The sequence below is a fragment of the Elephantulus edwardii genome, unplaced genomic scaffold (assembly GCF_000299155.1).
Source record: "Elephantulus edwardii isolate Elephantulus edwardi_28Jun2011 unplaced genomic scaffold, EleEdw1.0 scaffold00004, whole genome shotgun sequence".
NCBI lineage: Eukaryota > Metazoa > Chordata > Mammalia > Macroscelidea > Macroscelididae > Elephantulus > Elephantulus edwardii.
In genome coordinates this window covers 11,514,049-11,536,958 of record NW_006399754.1, presented here as the reverse complement: position 1 = coordinate 11,536,958, position 22,910 = coordinate 11,514,049, and the positions used below count along the sequence as shown (strand labels likewise).

The following is a 22,910-nucleotide window of genomic DNA, read 5'->3' as shown; positions in this document are numbered from 1 at the left end:
AGGGGAAAAATTACCTCTGTAACAAATAAGCTCTGTGCTTCCTGTTCCGCATTTGCAGGAACCGTGGAGCGTATGTACCGACCCTGTCGTCTGAGGATAGCAGTCTGGGAATAAAAACACAAGGAAAAGATGTGGTTAAGTGACGATCAAAGAGTCAGCCCCGGAGCGTCCCTGCAGAAGGACGCAGCACCACAGTACCACCAATACAGTCACTCCAGCCTTCACCAGCTGGTGCTGCTTCCTCCTACATTCCACAGCACACACTCCATTTGGTACCTAAAGTTCAAAGGCTTCGTTGGGTAATGGGTTCTGCTTCTTTCTGAACCAAAGACACAGTAACTACTTCACAGAACTTCCCTATTCCCTTAGGGCAGGGCTGAAGGTCTCTTTCATTGTCCCAAACCCAGAAAGGGAACTCTGGTGGCCTAGCGGTAAAAGAATGTTCTGTAATTCCAAAGGCACATGGTTCGAATCCACTAATTGCTCTGAGGGAGAAAGATGGGCAGTCTCCTCCCATGCAATTAACTGTTGCTGAAAACCTGCTGGATGGAGGGGTCAGCTGTGGGTCGGTTCCAACTTGAAAGCACAGAACAATAACAACAACTCCACTCCCTACCCCCGAGCACCTGACCTGGTCTCACTATATTATTTTCTTTCTCTCACTGATTGTGGAACCAATTAATAGCTAACCTTCCACTGGGTTCTGAGGCTGTAAATCACATAGGTGGAGACAGTCCATCATTCTACTGAAGAGCTACTGGTGGACTGGCCATAAGGCCCTTGGGTTAACAGTGCTCCTTGCTAAAGACTTGCTCACTGGTACCTTTTACTGACCTCAGTGCCTTTTACAGCCAGTCTTCTTCACCAACATATCCCTGCTACCTAAGAGCATGGCAACCAGAAACACAGGGTCCTCCAAAACCATATGTCAAAGGGCTTCGATAGCACTATCTCCTTTCCTGTCATTGTTATTGTTGATGTGTATCGTCGAACCAACGACTCACAGCTGACCCTCCTGTGGGTCCGCAGAGACGGTAAACTGCACGGGAGGAGAATGCCCATCTTTCTCCTACAGCGCAGCTGGTGGATTTGAACCATGTGCTTTGGGATTGAAGTATACATTCTTAACACTAGGCCGCCATCAGAGCTCCACATCTTCTTCCCTATGAACATTAAATTGCTTTGCTGCATGTGGCTAACACATTCCTTCTTTATCATAAAATGCCTCGTTGCTTAAAGCAGCATCATATCTACCTCTTAAGTGGTACAAATGATTAAGCCCTTGACTACTAGTCAAAAAGTTGGGAGTTTGAGCCCACCTAGAGGGACCTCAGAAGACAAGGGCTAGCAATTTGTTTCTGAAAGGTCACTACCTTGAAAACCCTATGGATCAATTCTACTCTGCACATATGGGGTCCAGCCTGAAATCACCTTGATCGATGACAACAGCAACAGTATGAGGAAACTGGGCTTCTGACCTCAGAAGGGTAGGTTCAAGATTTTCCACACCCCACCCCACCTCCAAAAAAAAAGATCTTCCACCCCCAGCCCCCACCCTTGGTTGACTGTAATCCTTGGATACATGTGACAGATGATAGTCTTAAAAACAGCACACAGCAAACATTTTGCTCACAGCACCTATCCTGCTGGCTTTTCAAGGCTAATTAAGCTGGGATCTCACAGCATCTGGCAGGGCGGCTTTTCTTCTGTTGGAGAGAAGCTTTTAGAAAATTCTAAGATCCCTGCCTCCCACAGCACAAGGAGGAGAACATCAGAGCTTGGCCTCTGTGTGTAATGTTATCTCCTGTCCATTTCTTCTCTGTTGGAGTGTCTGTTTCACCTATGTTGTTGTTGTTATATACTGTAGAGTCACAAATGACTCATAGCTGACCCTCCAGCAGGTTTTCAGAGGCAGAAATTGCAGGGGGAGGAGACTGTTGAGCAGCTGGTGGATTTGAATCACATGTCTTTGAGATTGCAGCGCAGCTTCTTGCCACTAGGCCACCACATAGACAGATCAGAAGAGTAGCTTCTGCCAAATTAACTCCCACTCATGGAGATTTCCTGGGGGCCAGAACAGAACTGAGCTCCGTAAGATTTCCAACGGCTGGGGCCAACTTCTAACCTCCTGGTAGCAAGTGAGAACGTCAACCATTTGTACGACCCAGAAGAAAAGGCGCGGACCTATGCTACCATTACACCTGTTCTCACTGAATACCACAGACTACAGCCTTTAGCAGTGAACGGAGGCACTCTCTATTTTAAAAAGTTACAAAGCCACATACTGATTAAGGAGCTATTACTATAATTCAGGAGTGCTATCAGCAAAGAAGAATGACTTTATAGGTATTCTGTATACTTCAAAAAAAGATTCATTCTTATATTATCGCTTACTGCATCCTTATTTTGAATTATTTGGATCTCAAGAACCTAGTGGTTGTACTTTAAAAAGTCAGAAAATGACTCAGGTCAAAAAGTAGGAATACTAGGGCCATTTCCTATTGTAGTACCAGGAAGCCAGGGAATTAAAAGACCCACTGTGATGGGAAAGTCTGCTCTTAGGAACCTCTCCAAAATACTGAAGAGCAATGGTGTCACACTGGAGATGAAGGTGCACTGATACAGGTCATGGTCTTTATAATCACTGGCTATGCATCAGAGAGCTGGACAATGACTAGGGAGGATAAAAAGAGAATTGATGCCTTTGAGCTGTGGTGCTGGAGAAGAGTACTGAATGTACCATGGGCTGCCATAAAAACAAACAGATTCATCCCGGAGAGGGTTAAACCAGGCTGCTCCTGGAAGGCAAGGATTCTGAGGCTTCGTCTGACATACTTTGGACGTGTTGTAAAGAGGGACCAATACCTGGAGAAGAATGTCGTGCTTGGGAGGGTGGAGGGATAGCACAGAGGGGAAGACCCTCTATGAGGTGGATTGATTCAGTGACTGGGATAATCCGGGTGGGTGTGTTGGAGACAGTGAGACTGTCACAGAGCAGAGCAGGATTTAGGGCTGTTGTACATAGGGTCGCTATGAGCTGCAAGGGACTCGACAGCACATCACCACCACCACCACCACCATGAATAAAGATGAGCAACCGCAGATATTTCACGAAATTACCAGCTCAAGGAGATTAAATAATGTGACACTTTTCCTAACACCTCTCTGAGGTGAGAAAATGAATAGGAAACAGGCCTTTCTGATTCTCATTAATCAAAGTACCCTTATGTTCTCCCATCATAAAGGAGACAATTCTAATGATTAAAGAGAAACCAGTGTTTTAACAGATCAGACAGCACCTTGTTCCTCATCTGCACTCACACTTACTCATTAATCAATACCAATCCATTCCTAACCTTAGTTTTTTATAAAATTTTTAAAAGTTTATTCTTTTTTTTAAAATATTTTTTAAAATAATTTCAATGAGCATTTACAGAGATTCTGGATTATAAAAAAATTTTTAATTGAGATTTTAATGAAAGTTTATAAAGAACTTGGATTTCTATTCATTCACTGTTGCACATTTTCCTCCCTGCCCAAATGCTTTTTTCTTTGGAAAAAAAATTCTTTCATTGTTATTTTAATGAAAGTTTATAAAAAACCTTGGATTTCCATTCATTCATTGTTGCACATTTTCCTCTCTGCCCGTTCCCCACCACCCCCATTTGCTTTTTTCTTTGGAAAAAATTTACTTTCGTTGTTATACAGTTGTCCCCCGCTCCAGACCACTTTACTGTGCAGCTCTTATACTGGATTCTTGTCATGACAATAATACCTAATCATATATTCCTTTTATACAGTTCTCTCCCTCTTCTGTGTCAATGCCGTGTACATTATGTATCCCCTCTTTTCTTAGTTTTCTCCCTAACCCCCATGTCAGGCCTGTTTTATAACAGTGGTATTAGGCAGTATTTGTCGTTTTGTGACTAAGATATTTCACTCAGCATAATGTCCTCCAGGGTCACCCATTTTGTATAATCTTGATTTTGACAGAGCACAGTTTTGTAACCAGACAGAGCCCTTTTCCCTAAGAGTCTTCATCCAACTAAACTTGACACATTTCTTTAAAACTAGACACTCAAGCCCAGCGCCTTTGTTAGAGTATACCAAGTTTAAATTCCAGGGAGGTCTGACCCTGTGTGTAGAGAGTTGAACTGCCAACTCAAAGGAAAGAGGTTCAAAGCCACCAGGTGCTGGGAGGGATGCAGATGGGCAATCTCCTCAGCCTCTGAAAACCTGCTGGTGGGTCCGCTATGAAGTGGATGAGAATCAATAGCAACTTGATGAGAGTTTATGTACAATTTTTTTTTCACGTGTAGTTCCTGATCTAGACAAGACAGATCCTTTTAGAAAAATCTCCAAATATGGCTGCGGTCCTTCCTGTGACAAAAGCTGTCCCTCCATAAAAGAGTCTGTATCCTCCCTGAAATCTGGGCTACTTGGATCCATAAAATGGGGTGTAAGTGATGGCACCAGCGGCTTCCACTTCCTCCCTTTTAGAAGCCAGTCACCACATGACTTCTACTACCCGGAGGCCACCATGCTGTGAGGATGTTCAAATGATTCATAAGAGTTAAAAAAAAAAATAAAGCCCACTGTGACTGAGTACATTACCAATCACAGGGACCCTCTATAATAGCACAGAACTGCCCACAGGGCAACACAGCTTTGTGAAGGCAGACACCTTCACTGTTCACCCACGAACAGCTGATGGGTCAAACTGCTGATCTTTCAGGAAGTAGCCAAATTCTTTAACCACACCACCAAGAGGACTTCCTCCCTGTGCCATCTGTAAGGAGAGGTGCTAGGGAAAGGAAAACGTGGCCGGCTGAGGAACCACAGGGAGTGGAGACAGTGTCCTGGGCGTTCCAACATCAAGGACAGCAGGACCACTCAGCCGACGCTTGGCCTGGCTTCCAAATGGTGGAAAAGAATCATTTTTGTCTTAAGTTACTAGGATGTGGAATGGTTTGTTAACTCAGCAACAAAGAAATGAAACAAGATGGTTTATGCAACTAGGAGCAATTCCAAATGAAAGTATCAAGAATAAGGCCATTTTTGTGGAAATGGATTTCAAATGCTAATCACAATAAAGGCTGAGGCAGAAACACCAAGGGAATACATGAAACTGCAATCTGCTGTCCGTAACCAACCAGTCAAGGCCATGGAGAGAAGCCAAGTAAGATGCAGGAAACACCGGTGTGATCTTAACATACACTGCAGCAGCTTCTCTCACTGAAACACATTGTCACGTATCATCCAGTTGAAACCAATCCATAGCTGACCCTCCAGCAGGTCTGCAGATGCAGTAAATCTCATAAGAGGAGACTCCCCACCCTTCTCCTGTGGAGTGGTGGATTCGAACCACATGCCCTTGAGACTGCAGTGCAAAAAACACTGTACTGATCATTTAAATGTTGAGCATCAATATCATACCACCTATTCATCTGTCTATCCATTCAAATATTTACTGGGTCCTCCTCTGTATGAGACACCACTCCAGTGGCTGAAGACACAACATTGTCTGAAAAGGTAGATGTTGTTCGGGCACCGCTTATGGTCCAGCAAGAAGAGAAAGCTGAGGAAATAAATTAGTAACGTGTGATAAATGCTACAGGGAGGGCGAGCAGAAGATGATACAGGTAGAGAGAAGATTCTAAGTTTGATTGGTGTAGAAGATTCCAAAACGAGTGTCCTTAGGAAAAGGTGTTCAGGTTAAATTATAAAGGATGTTGTTGTTGTTATTTTGTGTACCACCAAGTCAGAACTAACTCACAGCTGACCCTCCAATGGCTTTCCAGAGGCAGTAAATCACACAGGAGGAGACTGCCCATCTCTCTCTGATGGAGCAACTAGGGGATTCAAACTGTATTCCTTTGCCTTAGTGGTGCAATTCTTAACCACTACACCACCAGAGCGCCTATATAAAGGATGAGTACAAGTTGTATTTAGTATAAAAGGAAGAAAAACTTGGAGAGAAAATGTAGCCTTGAAAATTTACAAGAGCAAAATCAAGACATAATAAATCAGACTATCTCTTGGGAGGGGTGGGGGAGAAGACAATGAATCCTTTAACCTCTAGACATGAAAATAGACCAAGCCTGTGTCAAGGGAGCTTCTGTGGCTTAATGGTAGGGAGCTGTGCTGCCCTGACAAAGGCTCATGGTTTGAATCCACCAGCTGCTCTGCAGGCAAAACATCTCCTTCCATGCAATTAACTGCTTCTGAAAACCCACTGGAGGGTCAGTTACGGGTCAGTCCTGACTCAATGGTACAAACAACAGACTAAAGTTGAATTAAATAACAACACTAAAAGCCCATCAGCCTACAGCCTCATCAATGGATTTAGCTCTTTGGAAAAACACAGGAGGAACATGAACAGAAAAATTTTGTCAACATCAGCATTTATTTAAAGGAAAAGGCTGAGAGCCACCAGGCTGGGACCCACTGGGGGACAAATTCAGCCCACTGGCACCAATAGATTAGCTAACAGTCGGCATTTGATAGTAGCCACTCTTCAGGTGTTCCAAGTCACTGCCAAGGTGCTCTGTGCACAGCCTCTCCAGGACTTCTTGTTTACAATCTTTTTCCATTTCTTCAATTCCCCTTCCAGGTGGTGAAGACTTAGCTCCACAATCAATGCGCCTCAGGCACAGCTTCCATCTCTCTGTCTCTGGAGACTCAGGTATTGCAGACCAGGTTCAGACCAACAGGAAAGGGCAGAGATCTGCTCCGAAAAACTAGCTCCTGGAAACACCATGGATCCAAGTCACAGCTGGTCAGGGGGAAAGGCTCCTTCTGATTCTTTGTGAAGAGGGTCGCCATGAGACAGGAGCCAATTTGAGAGCTGTTTACAACAACGAGGGGTGGGGAGGAACCCCACACAGCCAGTGAATGCACTTAATCTTTCAAAGTATAATTATTGTTGTTATGTGCCTTCAAGTTGAAACAAACTTGGAGCTGACCCTCCAGCAGGTTCCCAGAAGCTGTAAATTGTACCAAAAGAGGCTGCCCTTTTTTCTCCCGCAGAGCAGCTGGTGGATTTGAACCAACTGCCTTTGAGTTAACAACACAACTTCTTACCACCAGGTCACAGGAGCTCCCTGTCTAAAATGGTATTCTGGTTTCTTCTCATGAGACATTTTCAACTACAGGTTAGAATGCTTGAAGCTGTGCAACTTTGATCATGCTAATCAATCCAGTTTCAGGACCTGAAAAAAATTGAGGTCTAATCATGGACCTTTAGGAACTCTGGTGGCCTAGTGGGTAGGGAGTTGAACTGTCAATTCAAAGGTAGCTGGTTCAAAAATACCAGTTGTCTTCAAGGACAAAGATGAAAAATCTCCTCCTGCATGAAAATCTGAAAATCTGCTGGAGGTTATACGAGTCAGTTCTGACTTGACAACAAAGAGTAATAACCGTGAACCTTAGTGACCTCGAAACGGAACTAACACACACTTTATCTCGCTCTAACTCTCTGTCGCTCTCGCTCTCTGTCTCTCGCTCTGTCTCCCTCCCTCCCTTCAACTGCCACTTTCCTTGCCTAAAATCCAGTTGACGTCCAGAAACATGTCCGTTTGTTCTCACCACCAGACTGTGAGTTCTTCTGAGGACAGGAGGGAGACCTATCTTTCTCTGAGCATCTCTGTGCTAAGTACCCAATAAATGTTTCAAGAATGAATGAATAAAACAGTCTGTGGAGATAGGAATAGGAATCCATTTCTATCTGTCCATTACTTGCCTGAAATTTTTTGCTTTTCTATTATTAGAAAAAGTTCTCTGATCCATTAAGGAAAACAAGAGAAGATTATAAGTAAATGTTCTATTTATTTTTTCCATAAAATTTGAGTATTAAAAGTATATCTGGCTAACTATTTTATGCCAAACCAATTTAAATTACATTTCTATAGTTCTGGTTAACAAGCTTAAAGGGAGTCCGAATCAATGCCAACAGACTTATCCTCAGTGAATACTAAAGCTCTTCTCAAGAATGAGCTTAAATGTTTAAAATGACACCTGCATTCCATTTTCTATCCATTAAAACTATACCCCTGCTAACAAAGGTCTGGATTTATGTCACATAAATGAACATCACTTATATGATGGACATTCAAAGAGTAGTACTATTACTTTATTTGGAATAAATTATCTTCATTCTATGAAGAAAAATGTACAATTAAAAGGGGAAGGGACTAATTCCACCAAAAGGTGTGATACAGATCTGAAAATTAAATCTAAACACACCATACAGCATCTCAGATACCTACTGGGATAGCTGGGTTATAGCGTCACGCATAACTTGAAAATAAAAGCACTCAAGCAATTGCTTCTGGGTCTTGGGTTTGTACTCCTTACTTGGAATAGTAACTTACAGAAGGTGAATTTCATCTCAATAAAAAAATACATATATTTTTAAACAAAGCTCTCTTCTAGCTGCTACAATATTGTTGCTATTTGTTATCAAGTGGACTCCAATTCACAGCGATCCGATGTACAACAGAGGGAAACCTTGCCCAGTTCTGTGTCCTTCTCACTCCACTGTGGTTTGGCATTTTGTATCATCATGGTAACAAGCCATTTTGTTGGGAGTTGTTCTTCTCTGTCTCTGATGCCCCACCTTTCTCAGCATCATGTCCTTTTGTAAAGGACTTTCCCCTCCTGACAATATGCCCAAAGTCTCACCATCTAGAGTCTAATTCATTCTGACTACTTAGTTATTTTGGTAAAACACTTTGACACAAAGAAATTCCTAGTTACTTTGGCCTTCTACTCTACAGAAGTCTTCTCAGTGCACAAAAATTAGAAAATAGTCATTTAAAAGGGAAAATGTACAAACTCTGGGGGAGGATAATGGGGTAACACTGGCTTCCTAAGGGCTTTAGAACACGATGCATGCATCTGAAGCCCCCAGCCAATCTCTAGGACATGCTTTTCCCCCTTAATACAATCAGGTAAAGAAATGCAGGCTGTATCACAAACCCAAACACAAGGAGTAGAATTTACAACCAATCCCAAATCTACTCCAGAAAATCAAACCGATCCTTTTTATTTTTTCTTTCCCCCTCTTGGTTGAAAGAATTCCCTAAAAGTATGGGATCATTTTTATGGCTAAGAGTCATATATGGAAAAGAACTATGTATGGGGCTCAGGGTCACACACCTACAGGCAATGGACTCAGGTACCACGCCGACTCACTCGCCCGGGGTCACACTCCTCTGGCTTTCTAGCTTCTCCTGCCCTTCTTCTTTATAAGCCGCCCCCCTCCCCAGCGGTACAGTGGTCGGTGCCTGATTATTCATGCAAAGGCTGCCAGTCAGAAACCACCCATTACCACTGTGGTAGAAGGATCTAGTGATGCTTCTGCTGATCACAGCCGCAAAATCCTACGGTGCAGCCGTACTCTAGTCAAAACACACTACACTGCAATGATGGGCTTTGGCGGTCTTCCCTGCTGGCCTCCTGGGTGCCTGTCTCTGCAGTATCACCTTAAAATGCTTCTTTACGAACTAACTCCGACCCCAACCTCAACAGCGCTGTCCCTTCCCTCCAGCAGCACTAGCCAACATATTACCTTGACCTTAAGAGCTGAAGATACTGAGAGGCTCATATCTCGAGCCTCAGGACACGTCTAATGAATAATTTAATTAAGCTCCCCAAGGAAACATTTGAGCAGTGATATTAGAAAGTGTTTGGATTGCAGAGCGAGGAAACTGGAGTTCTCATCTGAGCTTCATGCTTCCAATTAACTGTGTAATTTTAGAGAACCTTGTAACATGCCACATCCATAGAATCAAGAGTTTTGTAGGAACACCTGGTCTCCACTGTGGTTTCAAGATTCCACATTTCTGTGAGCACAGAATGTTATCCTCCTCAAATGGATAGCCAAGTGCTCTGTGAGGAAAGTAAAAGGTGTCCAGAAAAATGGTTGTAAAGGAATATTCTACTTGCTTTGATGTAAACTCACATTATCCTACTTGTTTAAACAAGGGAGAGATTCACTCTGTAGATTTAAGAAAGTTTAAAAGTGATTATTAACAAAGAAAAGGCATGCTTTTGTTTGTCATTTTTTATTTTCGTTTTCTAACTCTCTCAACTCATATGGTGAAATATTTCCATAATCATTTTATAATGTCCATGAGTTCATTAGACTATTACAAAATCACCCTATTAGTTTCTGATGCAGAGTATCCTTTTACATTGTATGTTTAAAAGATTGCATTTTATAGAATTGTAAGTAAAGGGCTGAAACAACTGTCCCACCCTTCCCTTGGGACCATGTGAACAATGAGCTAAAGAAATATTCCCGAGAGGCGAAGCGGGTGGGCTGTGCCTGAGAAGTGGGTGGGCTGTGCCTGAGAAGTGGGTGGGCTGTGCCTGAGAAGTGGGTGGGCTGTGCCTGAGGCAGCTGCTAGATCCTTGAGCCCAGGACCTGTCTCCCTATCTCCACTGTTCAGTCAAGCAGGGGTGGGAGTGTCTTCCCTCAGACAGGAAAACAAACCCCACACACTTCAAACAGGAAGAGATGGGAAGCCCAAGGCCCCCTCTCCTCAGGTCTGTAAGCTAGATTAACTCTGACGGTTGAGATCCTCCTCCTCGGTATGCATGAGTGCAGCAATAGAAGGTGAGGCAGAAACTGTCCAGGTACTTAGGGTCTTACTCTAAGCTGGGACCACCACTCAGGGCTGAGGATGGCTAGTCGTGAGTGAAGAAAACCCCTAGAAGGGCCTCGGGGTTCAACTCCAACGAACCTTTGGCTAACTCGAGCTTTGCTTGGCAATCAACCTGAGCCTGTTTGTAACTTCCCTGTTTGTAAAGCATCCCATGCTTGGGCGTGTCTTTAGCTTTGTTTTCATTTACCTAGCAAAACCATTTCTTACAACTTGTAAGAGGTCTATGCATGTCAGGAGGGGCTCTGGAGACCTCATGGGTAAGGAATTGTGCTCCCATCACAAAGACAAGGGGTTTGAATCCACCAGCTGTTCCAGTAAAGAAAAAGGGGAAATCTCCTCTCATATTATCTATATCCTCTGACAATACGCTAGAGGATCAGCCATGAGTTGGTTCTGACTCAAGAGCAACAAACAACAAGATGTACCAGGGAGCTCTAGTGGCCTATTAAGTAAGGAGTTGTGCAGCCAACCCAAAGGTGAGAAGTTAAAATCCACCAGCTGTTCCTCAAGAGAAAGACGGTCAGGCTCCTCCTGGGCGCTGTTCTGTCTCTGAAAACCCACTGGAGGGTCAGCTGTGAATTCCAACTCCAACGCTCCTAACAATAGCAGGCATGTCAGAGAAATAGGATGTTAATTGGAAATCTTTAGAAGTGGGAGTGGCAGAGATGTAGGAAGATCAGGCAAGAGAAGGAGAGATGAACAAGAAAAGGCAAACCACCCAGGAGTGGGGGGGGGGCCCGCGTCTTCAGATCAGCTTCCTGAGGTTTCAGCCACCTCCCTCACTAAATAAACAAACCCTAGGTTGAATTCTTACTGTGCTCAATTCGGCCAACAGACACAGAGTTCCCTTTAATGTCCTAAAGCACCTCCAGTTTTGAACGACTCTCTGTTAAATCTATGGCTCCAAGGGTAACTCAGTCTCCAGGACGGAAACAAGCCAGGTACCTCCAGGGTCTGCAGAGCCACGTCCTTTGATAACCGCTGGAAACCCCACCTGGTGGCACTGTCTGTGTATTAAACGCTCTGTATGCGCACAACATAAAACATGATTAGTAGATAACTCTGGGAACTTTCTCCGACCCATGGAACGCAGCAGCAATGGAACTTTTCCAGGTATCTGGCAAGTGCATTGGTTTTAGAACACATGACTTGCTTGTGAAAGGCTCCAGCAGCCAGCTAGGCTGGAAACAAAAATTCACACAGGGCGTTCCCACATCTCCTGCTCTGGCAGCTGACCCACTATGTTCTAGAAACTTCAGACAATTCCATTTCCAGAAAGCGAAGGAGTTTCCTACAGGGTTGCCACCGGTCAGAATAGGGTTTGGTCTTCTGTTGTGGTTGGCTGGCTGGGCCATTTGTTTCCTCAGGATTCTCAGAGCTTAATTTGTATAGAATTAAGAAAGTGAATAAAGTGCAGGACAGAGACAAGGTCTGAGAGAAGCTGTTCTTCTTACGTTTCTAGAGGGATATCTTGAAGGAAAGCAAACACTATGAAGGAACTAAATAATACAGTAAGGGCTGAACCTTGATAAGTGCACAGAAATGCCTTTGTTGATGTTGTTATGTGACATCAGGAAATGGCTTGTAGCTGAAATTTACAGCCTTTGAAAACTGGAGGAGGGTCAGTTCCAGCTCAGTGGCATATAACAACAACAATAACAACAACTGCAAATCCTAAAAATGTTGTCCTGTTATCTTTTCAAAACCTCAAATGTCCTATCTCCTGTTCAAACACAGTAATTCAACGACAAAAGTTAAACAAATGCTCCTCGGTGGGTTGCACGATCCTGAATGCCTAAACTCATCCAGGAAATTCATTTTAAGGAGTTAGTTTTTTAAACTATGTTTTGTTTTATAAAGAAGCCAATATTTAAATGGGCTTCAAACGAATCAGCCCAGTTCAGTCGTGGACAAGGGCGTGACACACAAGCAGACCTGAATTTTTGAAAATGTAAACTCCAGCCAAAAGTGGACGGGGTAAACAATGTCAGCATCCTACTGAAACAGTCTCTCTTAGAGCAGCATATGGCCTGCACAGCAAGCACGTCCCTTGGCCCCCGAGTGGGAGACAGAAATGCCAAAGAAGACAGCCAACCACACCACTCGGAGCACGTGCCACTCACTCTCCAGTTTCCCCAATACTCAACCTCCTGCGTCTGACTCCTGAAATGGCTCGCTATAGCTCTTCCAAATCTACATTCCAGGGCTTGAACTGGTAACTTTTCACATGTCATTATTGTTTCCATTTACCTAAATCTTAAAAACTTGAGTCTCTTCTGGTTTCCCTTCATTGGTGATGACCAAACTGGTTTAAGCCAGTTTGAAGGCTTGGTTTTTAATCACATAAGTGCCACTGCACAAGGCAAGAAGGCTGATTAAACACGCATAGCCTTGTGGTCACCCAGGGACCAGAGAGCAGACCTGACTTCTAACAAGGAAGCAGCTCCTTCTGCTCCGCACCTTACTTCACAATAAAGAACTGCCATGGTCATCAACCAAAATGATGTTTCCTGGAGGACAGAAGTGCACGCTCATAAGAGGCTAACTCAGCTCCAGCCCTGTGAACTGAAAGACAAGAGCAAGAGCGTGCCAAGAGCTTTCAGTTCTCATAGACTGAGGAGAATCCACCATTTTAGGGCAAATGATATCCTGAAAAATAGTTGAAGGGAAGGGAGCTTTAGGAATTATTGTCACTTACAAAGAGACCCAGATTAGTAACAGACTTGGGGATAAAATCTAGTAGCCAAACAACTATATCTTGGGTCCTGAGTTGTTGTGGTTGTTGTTGTTGTTGTTATTGTTATGTGCCATCAAGTCAGAACCAACCCAAAGCTGACCCTCCTGCAGGTTTTCAGAGGCTGTAAGTCACATGGGAGGAGACTACCCATCTTTCTCCCTTGGAGAAGCTGGTGGATTTGAATTGTGTGCCTTTGGGATTGCAGCACAGCATCTTACCACTAGGCCACCAGAGCTCCGTGGGGTCCTGAGGGTCTATTACAAAACCTAGAACTGCCACTACCAAGTTGATTCAGATTCATGGAGACCCCAGGCATTGTGGAGTAGAACCGTACCCTGTGTTTTCTTGGCTATAATCTTTTAAGAAGAACGCCAGGCTTTTCTTCTGTGGTACTGCTGGTGGATTCAAAACCAAACATCTTTTGATGAGTTGTTGTTATTGTTGTTAGGTGCCCTGAGTCGCCTGTGACTCACAGGAAACCTAAGCACAACAGCTCTGATACTTGTCCTATCCTGAGCCAATCTCACCATCTCTGATACACCCACCATTACCCTGTCACTGCATCATCCAAGGTCTTCCTCTCCTGTGCTGCCCCTCCACCTTTTCAAGCAAGATGTCATTCCCCAAGGACTGGTTTCCCCAGGCCACATGCTCAAAGTATGTGAAATGCACTTTCAATGTCCTAGCCCCCAGAAAACAACTTGATTTCACCCTCTCCAAGGCAGACCCGTTTGTTCTCTTGGCAGTCCACGGTGCATTCAATACTCTACTCAAGCAACACATTTCAAAGGCATCGCTTTTTCTTCTGTCACCCTTGGCCACTGTCCAGCTCTCTGTTGCATAGCAAGTAAGTGTGAAGACCTACTGACATCGTTCTTCGTCAGCACTTTGGAGAGGTCCCTGACAGCAGTAGTAGAGCACAAACTGTCTGCACTCTGTAAGGACTTCCGAGTATCTACAAAACCTCCCAGTCATCTAGTCTGCTTGCATTCCATGCACTAATATAATGTAAAGAAGGTAGAAGCTCATGGACTTAATTTCCTTTCCTAGCTTTCCCTGTGTGTCTTTTTCTACAACTTCAGTTACTAAAACAATCATATCTGCGTATAAACACTGAGCACTACTATGGCTTTTACCTCATGCTGAAACAATTTTCATTTGAAAATTCCAATACCCTAAGACTTCCCTCTCAGGTCTCACTTTGGAAGGTACATATAGTCCCATAAAGTCCCCCTTATGCCCTGCAGGCAAATTCACCTTAATGCCTCTAGGTACTCCGAGTGCCTCCCAGGTCTCCTCAGAGCAGAATTTCAGCTCCCTGGATGTCATCAAAAGTCTTACTTCACACAGACTAGAGCAGGGATTACGCTCTAAAATGCTGCATCTTCTGACATCGGAGGGGCTCACTGCTGACCCAAAGTTGCTAAAACTCAGGAAGGACACTGTTTAACGGCCACATCCACCTCTTAGCAGACAACTCTGATCAAACAAGCAGAGATGTAAACAGGACCCTTTCATATTTTATAAACCATAAAAATACCGTGCCTGGTGATAGATTAACAAGAACCCCGGTGGCACAATGGCTAAAGCATGGACGCTAAGTGAAAGGCTGGCGGAGAGAACCTACAGTTTGTGGTATAAAGACGTGGCAGTCTGCTGCCACACAGTCTCCGTCTCACTGTAACAGAGTCGGTACCAAACCATTGATGACCCTCCAGTGGGTTTACTGAGGCTGTGAATCGTATGGGAGGCGATCACCCATCCTTCTCCCATGAAGCAGCTGGTGGATTCGAACCATCTGCCTTTGGGTTGGTAGTCAACTCCTTACCCACTAGGCCACTCGAGCTCCCTTCCTAAGATTATAATCCTGGAAATCCTATGTAGCAATTGTACTTTGTCCTATAGGGTTCCTTAGTGCCACAGACAACGAGGCTTCATCTCTCGTACTTTGGGCCTGTTGCTCTATGAGAGAGTATTTCATGCATGGAAAAATATAGGATCAGCAAAGGAGAGGAAGATCTACAATGAGACGGACTGACACAGTGACTGCAGCGATGGGCTCTAGTGTGTCAGAGACTGTGAGGATGGCACAGGACAGAACAGGGTTCAGATCTGTCATTCACAGGGTCACTATGAGTTGTACTTGACTCAAACGTACCTAACTACAACAACAACAACAACAATAAACAGATTTGTTATGACTCAGAAGCAACTGGACACCATGCAACAAACAATAATAAATATGTTTAACAGTGTTAATTCTGACGTCCCTGCTAATTTTTAAAAACAACCTCTTGGGTATTTTTAAGACAAATTTTAACTGGTTTTACTTTGGGTTTTTTAGCTTTTTATTGGTTTTTATTTTTGTGTGCAAACATTATTTCTCCTTCTTCTGCTTCCTTCTAGCTACTACTCTGGCATAAGCTTTTATAACGTATTAGGAAATTAATGCTAAGAACTCAAATCTCCATTTATTTGATAAATATTAAGTGCCTGTTGTTTTTTTGTGTCATCAAGTCAAGGGTAACGCATGGTAACCATGCATATGACAAAGTAGTATTGTCCTAGGTGTAGAAAGAATAGAACACCAGTTCTTTTCCATGGATACAATACTATGGTAACACAGGAGAAGAAAAAAAATAATGGTTGGCAAAGAAAGAACTATGGATTGCTGTTCCCATGGAAACTTCAGTTTCTGTTTAGGGAAAAAAATGAACATTCTTGTAGTTACAATAAAATAGACTATCTGATAAATGTTATATATACACTTCAGAGATCACATCTACTTAAGCTCCTTCCGCCTTAAGCTGTTTTCTTTGGTTCAACTCCTGTGTCTGAAGGCCATCTTTTCCATGCTAAGATAAATCAATAACCATGTGCATAAGATGGTCCTTTTGACTTCTCATAAGTTTCAAGTATAGTCTATATTTATCAAAGTCAATCACTTATACAGCTTTCACTGTTCTTTTCGACCTACTTAAAAATGTAAGCTGAAAATCATTTTCAAAAGCAGTGGATGTGAAGGAAAGACAAGCATATAGCGGCAGAATACTGGATCCTTCTGGAATACTTTGTTTTGTTTGATAAGAGAATAAAAGTTTGGTACATTCACACAATGGAATACTATGCAGCACGCAGGAGCAATAACTTTGTAAAATATTATCTAACTCCGGAGGGACTGGAGAGCATTATGCTTAGTGAATTAACTCATTCCCACAAGGATAAATATTATATAAAACTGTTATTGTAGAAGGAGGATAAGGATTCAGGAGGGGTGGGAGAGGCTGGAAGCAGAGGGATGTGGATGTGCAGGGGGAGGTGGGGATTAATTATTGGGTTGCAATTTGATGGGTGGGGGGTGAGGGAAATGGAAAGAATTTGTTCGAATTTGTATTAGAATTTTGTAAATTAACTAGCAGGGGAGAAAAAATTAAATTACATTTTCAAAAAAAGTAACAGTGAGGAGGGCTGGTGGCACCTCTCTGGACACATGGGCTGGGCCTCAGGTAGACCTGGGAAGTTCGAGCTACATCATCCGCCTGAACCTACAAGGCTGACAGCTTCAATCCACACAGATGACACAAGGACAAATCACCCCGTCTCTGGCCATTTTTGTGCTTGTTCACACGCAGCCTGGGATACAAGCTGTTTTCACCCTTGATAAACACATCTCTTCTTTCAGTTTAGGAAAATAACGCCAAATTGACACAGTCCAGTGATGATGATTTGAAGTTGATGAGCTGACCATTTTACTTCCAAGTTATGTGAATAACAAATGAAATACTCAGCATAATAATAACCAAATCTTCATAATTCAATTTCTTTCCATGGCACCTTTCTAATAAGAAATAAAGGTTATACTATTTAATGAAGTCAGGGAGAGCCAGAACTCAACAGGATTGCCTGTTTTTTTTTTCAGGTTTCCTTAGTTTCTCACCTTTCACAGGCTGCAGGTACCATTTTTCTACCACTCCATGTTTGTGTGAAATATCTGCATTTTTCTTATCCAAGAGGTTACAACTTACACACGTTTCCATGGACATGCTTAAGAGGCCCAGGGGTCTCACTCTAGCTTAGACTGTGTGTATATAGGGCAGTGGGTGTCAGCGGCCAGCCCACAGAAAACGATGTACAACAGCTTGAACCTGACCTGGGCCATTTCACAATCTCCACTCTGCTCAAGACCATTATTATAGTCACTGTCCATCCACCTCCTTAAAAGTCTTAAATCTTGGCCTAGTGGCAAGGAGCTGCACTGCAATCCTAGAGGAGAGTGGTTCAAATCCACCAGATGCTCTGCTGGAGGAGGGACAATGTCCTCCTTTACCAATCAGATCTGATTTGACAGTAATAATAATAATAATGTCTTAAATATCTTGTGACCCTCCAAATTCCAAAGCATAATATCCTTTGCCAAGGACTGATCCCTCCTGATAAACTGACATCCTTTCACCTCAGAAGAAAGGCCTGCCTCCCAAAAGGTCACTGACAATCCTATGGAGCAGTTCTAGTCTGTGTACATGGGGTCAAAATCTATTCAAAGGCAACTTACCATCAGCTAGGGCCACTAGCACCTGGTTGTCCCACGAACACACCAAATGTTATTGTTGTTGTTGTTATGTGCCATCGAGTCGCTTGCAACTCATAGTGACCCTATGTACAACAGGCCTAAACTCCGCTCTGTCCTGTGCCAATCGCACTGTCTCTGACATTTCCATCCCGATTTCCCCAGTCACTGAATCAATCTACCTCATAGAGGGCCTTTCCCTCCTGCGCTGTTTCTCCACCCTATCAAGCATGATGTCCCTCTCTAAGGACCGGTCCCTCCTTACAACATGTCCAAAGTATGTTAGATGGAGCCTCAGAATCCTTGCCTCCAAGGAGTCACCTAGTTTAACCCTTTCCAGGTTTTCCTAGCAGTCCATGGTACCCTCAATACTCTTCTCCAGCGCACAGCTCAAAGGCATCAATTCTCCTTCTATTCTTCTTAGTCATTGTCCAACTCTCTGATGCATAACAAGTAATAACAAAGACACACCTTAGTCTCCAGGGTGACACCATTGCTCTTCAGTACTTTGGAGAGGTCCCTAACAGCACACTGCTAAATTTACGGAGACTCTATCAACATGGAGAAATGATGAAATTTATACAAGTGTTCAGGTCTTTCATTCATAGGGTCATTATGAATTATCTATGACTTGACAGCACTTAACAACAACAACAACAACTTACAACTTGGAGAAACAAGAGAGCTCTGCTGGCCTAGGGGACAGAAAGTGATGCTACCAAGCCAAAGGTGGGTGATTTTGATCTGCAGCCCTCATGCATGGTTTTAGTTGTTTTTGGTCAGACATTCTTCTAAGTGGCATAGCCCTGGTCTGTCCATTTGCTGTCCAGAGGTAACTCATGGTTGCTGTGATGCTAAACACTGTGACACTGATGTAACAAATGTGATAATGGTTACCCATGGTGGACAGTGTTTGGTGGAGCTCCCTGATTAAAACAAGCTTGGAAGCGGGAGTGGCATCTACTTCTGAAACAGCTTGTCTCAGGAAACCTTATGAACCTGGAGAATCAATGAAAATTACACAAGTGTTCAGGTCTTTTGTTCATAGGGTCACTATGAGTCACCTATGACTAGACGGCACTTAACAACAACAAAGAACTGACACCGGGGAGCTCTGATGTCTTGCTGTTATTAGGTGCTGCTGAGCAAAGTACGATTCATAGTGACCCTATGACCAGCAGATCTGAGCCCTGTCCCATCCCTTGTGCTGCCAACTCGAAGGTGGTGGAGGCTGTTACGTGCTGCTGAGCTGGAACTGACCCACAGCTGACCCTCCAGTGGGTTTTCAGGGGCAGCAAATCACATCGGAAGAAACTGCCCATCCTTCTCCCATGGAGCAGCTGGTGGATCCGAGTCACGTGCGTTTGGAACTGCAGAGGTATACAGAGGAATACAAAGGTGTAAGGTTCGAATCCAGCAGCCGCTCTGCAGGAGAAAGATGAGCAAGCTCCTCCCGTGTGATTTACTCCCCTGGGAATCTGCTGGTGGGTCAGCTGGAGGTCAGTTCTGACTCAGCGGTCCAACAACAACCACACTGTCGCATGGGGCTTGATTTATGTCGTGACACGCATAGCCTCCTTCTGTTTCACTATTATCATTAATGCATAACTTTCTCTGTTCTCCTAAATCCTGAGCAAACTGAATGGAGGAACCCTTTCTCAGCATCTTTATAGATAAAATAATTTCACAAAGCTGAGTCCATTTTACAAAATAGTAACTATAAATGTAACTTAAATAAACTCTTTGACTAAGCTCTAAAGATAAAAATCAAGAGGAACAAAAATAAGTTTTCTCTTAGTGTTATATTTGAAAATAATTATACATCAGCATTTCCTGTAAAAAGGCATCACTTCTTCAACAAGGCTTAAAATTATTATCTTCAGGAAGTTTGGTCACTATAAATTCAAAAATATTATTTATGCAGAATTTTTTGGTAGGTCCAACTGGAGACATGAACTAAGATTTCAGAAACCACAATGTTCATGGAAAGTTACATTGTTGGCTGCTGATTTTCAAATGGTGGACATTTTGAGGAATTTATAAAAAAGAGCACTTTTCAATAAAAACTGAAAACAAAGTACTAGGATTTTGTTTTGGCAGCATAAAAAAAAAAGCAAGGACAAACATTAGAGGCGAAACAGGGTTTTCTTTTCAAAAGGACAGATGGGAAGTAAGATTAGGGACTTCCAGCCCCTTTGTCAGTGGCAGGCTTGGCTTCCTCTTCAGGTCTATGGTTTGTAGATCATTATCGGTCTCATGTAAGTAGAAGAGGAAAAATAAAAATCAGGAAGTTATTTAAAGGGAAATGGATTAGCCACATTTTTCTATACAATTCTGAGAACAGGCTAGGATTCTCCTGCACCTAAACATTTCTAAAAGTGCTTCTGTATTCCCTAGAGGATTTGCTAATTATTAAAAGTCTTTGCTATTTATTCACTTCCACCTCCTAGGTTACATTTTTGTGCCAAGAGATTTGATCTTGACAACACATCATAAAGCATCAGTTGGTTACACTAATTTTATACACTACTTGGGCCTTATGTTATTATATTTTGGAGGAACATTCTTCTCAGTAGTACAGGACTCTTCTGTCAATCTGCTGCACTGAGGTAATCTGGGTTTGCTGTAATGCTGAACCTTGTGCCACTGGGGTGTCGACTGCCATACTGCCTGCCCATGGTGGACAGTGTTTGGTGGAGCTTCCGGCTTAAGACACGTTTGAAAGCAGGAGTGGCACCCACTTACTAAACCACGTGCCACTGGAAACCCTATGAACCAGGAGAAATGACGATAGTTCTTGAAAGGCTTCAGGTCTTTGGTTCAGAGGGAAGCCATGAGTTGTGTTCGATTCGACAGCAATCAACAACAACAACGTAGCGTCCCCAGATAGCACAGAATTCCTGTTACAACTTGCTCTTTTTATTCCTTCCAAAAGCTATCTTTGGTTAATTTACGTCGGATAACCAAAGCATCATTTTTAAAACGATCTGTAGTATACATGACATAATGACCAACCTTCTTTTTTTCCTTCTTCCTACTTACTAGGTCTGGTGGCTTAGTGGTAAGAAGCTGCGCTGCCATCCCCAAGGCACATGGTTTCAATTCATCAGCTGCTCCGTGGGAGGACAGGCTTTCTCCTCCTGTGTGATTCACTGCTTCTAAAAATCTGCTGGAAGCAGGCTAAGGTAGGTTCTGGCTCAAGGCCACTCAACAACAACAACAACAACCTCTTGCCACAGCTCTAGCTTATGGGGGTGACTCATGCGTATCTCAGTAGAACCAAAGGGTTTTCAACGACTGATTTGGGGGGAGATATACAGTCTTTACAGTCACTTACTATCGTCAGAGAGCTGGACAATGACTAGGGATGATAGAAGGAGAGTTGATGCTTTTGAGCTGTGGTGCTGGAGAAGAGTATTCAATGTACCATGGACTGCTAAGAAAACAAGTTCACCCTGGAGAGGGTTAAAGCAGGCTGCTCCTTGGAAGCAAGGATTCTGGGGCTTCGTCTGACATACTCTGGACATGCTGTAAGGAGAGACACGTCCTTGGAGAGGGACATCATGCTTGGGAGGGTAGAGGGACAGCACAGGAGGGGAAACCCTCTATGAGGTGGACTGATTCAGTGACTAGGGTAATGGGGATAGGTGTGTTGGATACAATAAGATTGGCCAGGGACAGAGCAGAGTTTAGGGCTGTTGTACGTAGGGTCACTATGAGTCGCAAGCGACTAGATGGCACGTAACAACAACAACATACAGCCAGACCTTTATCCTGAGGCACTGCTGGGTAGATGTGAGCCCCTATCCTTTCACTTAATAGCTGACCACATTAATTATTGTACCAACCAGGGTTTTTTTGTTATGCGTCAGAGAGTTGGACAATGACCAAGGAGGACAGAAGGAGAATTGACGCCTTTGAGCTACGGTGCTGGAGAAGAGTATTGAGAATACCATGGACTGCTAGGAAAACAAGCAGATTCGTCCTGGAAAGGGTTAAACCGGGTGACTCCTTGGAGGCAAGGATTCTGGGGCTCCGTCTAACATACTTTGGACCGGTCCTTGGAGAGGGACATCATGCTTGGGAGGGTGGAGGGACAGCGCAGGAAGGGAAGACCCTCTATGAGGTGGATTGATTCAGTGACTGGATAATTGGGATGGGAGTGTCAGAGACAGTGCGACTGGCACAGGATAGAGCACAGTTTAGGGCTGTTGTACATAGGGTCACTATGAGTGGTAAGCAACTCGAGGGCACATAACAACAACAACCACCAGGGATCCTACTGTTAACAACCTTTTTCATACTCTATCACTTTACAAGCACTCATGTTTTATCATATTAGCATAATCTTGGCAAACAATGTCACAATTACTGTTGTTGCTTTATGCCAATGAGTTGGACCCAACTCCGGGTTAACCCTCCAGTAGGTTTTCAGAGGCTGTAAATTGCATGGGAGCAGACTGTCTGTCCTTCTCCTGTGGAGCAGCCTTTAGGTTACCAGGTAACTCCTTACCACAAGGCCACCAGTGCTCCAGGTAATGATTTTTACTGCACATTCGTAAACTACGTAAAAATGAGTATTGTACAAGTATGGGAAACTATGTAACAAACCAAAAAAATACAAGAGTTTAAAAGCCTGACACAGATTCCATGGACTGCCAACAAAGTTAAAAATGACACCATCAACATGATTTCCACTTGAAGAAAATGATCATTTGATATCAATGTTCAAACACTACACAAAATTCTATTACTCCGATATGAAAGATAGGAGACATGGACACTGATTCACTTATGCAGGATTTGTCTTCAGGGGCAGGTCAGCTTCTATTTCTTGAGCTAAAGAATTTTATGGTCATCACTCAGTCTTACTGCCTATCAAAGTTTATCCAAGAGGGGTGGGAGAGGTTGGAAGCAGAGGGATGAGGATGTACTG

At 43.4% G+C, this 22,910-nt stretch overlaps 1 protein-coding gene across 3 annotated transcripts in view; it reads right to left on the bottom strand.

The window, feature by feature from the left end:
• Positions 1-22,910, bottom strand: part of DOCK9 (dedicator of cytokinesis 9) — a 407,183-nt gene that overhangs the window by 179,255 nt on the left and 205,018 nt on the right. For all 3 annotated transcript variants that reach the window (XM_006879560.1, XM_006879558.1, XM_006879559.1), the window contains exon 3: positions 15-104. In XM_006879560.1, coding sequence (XP_006879622.1) covers positions 15-104 — 90 coding nt within the window. The remainder of the gene's footprint in view (positions 1-14; positions 105-22,910) is intronic.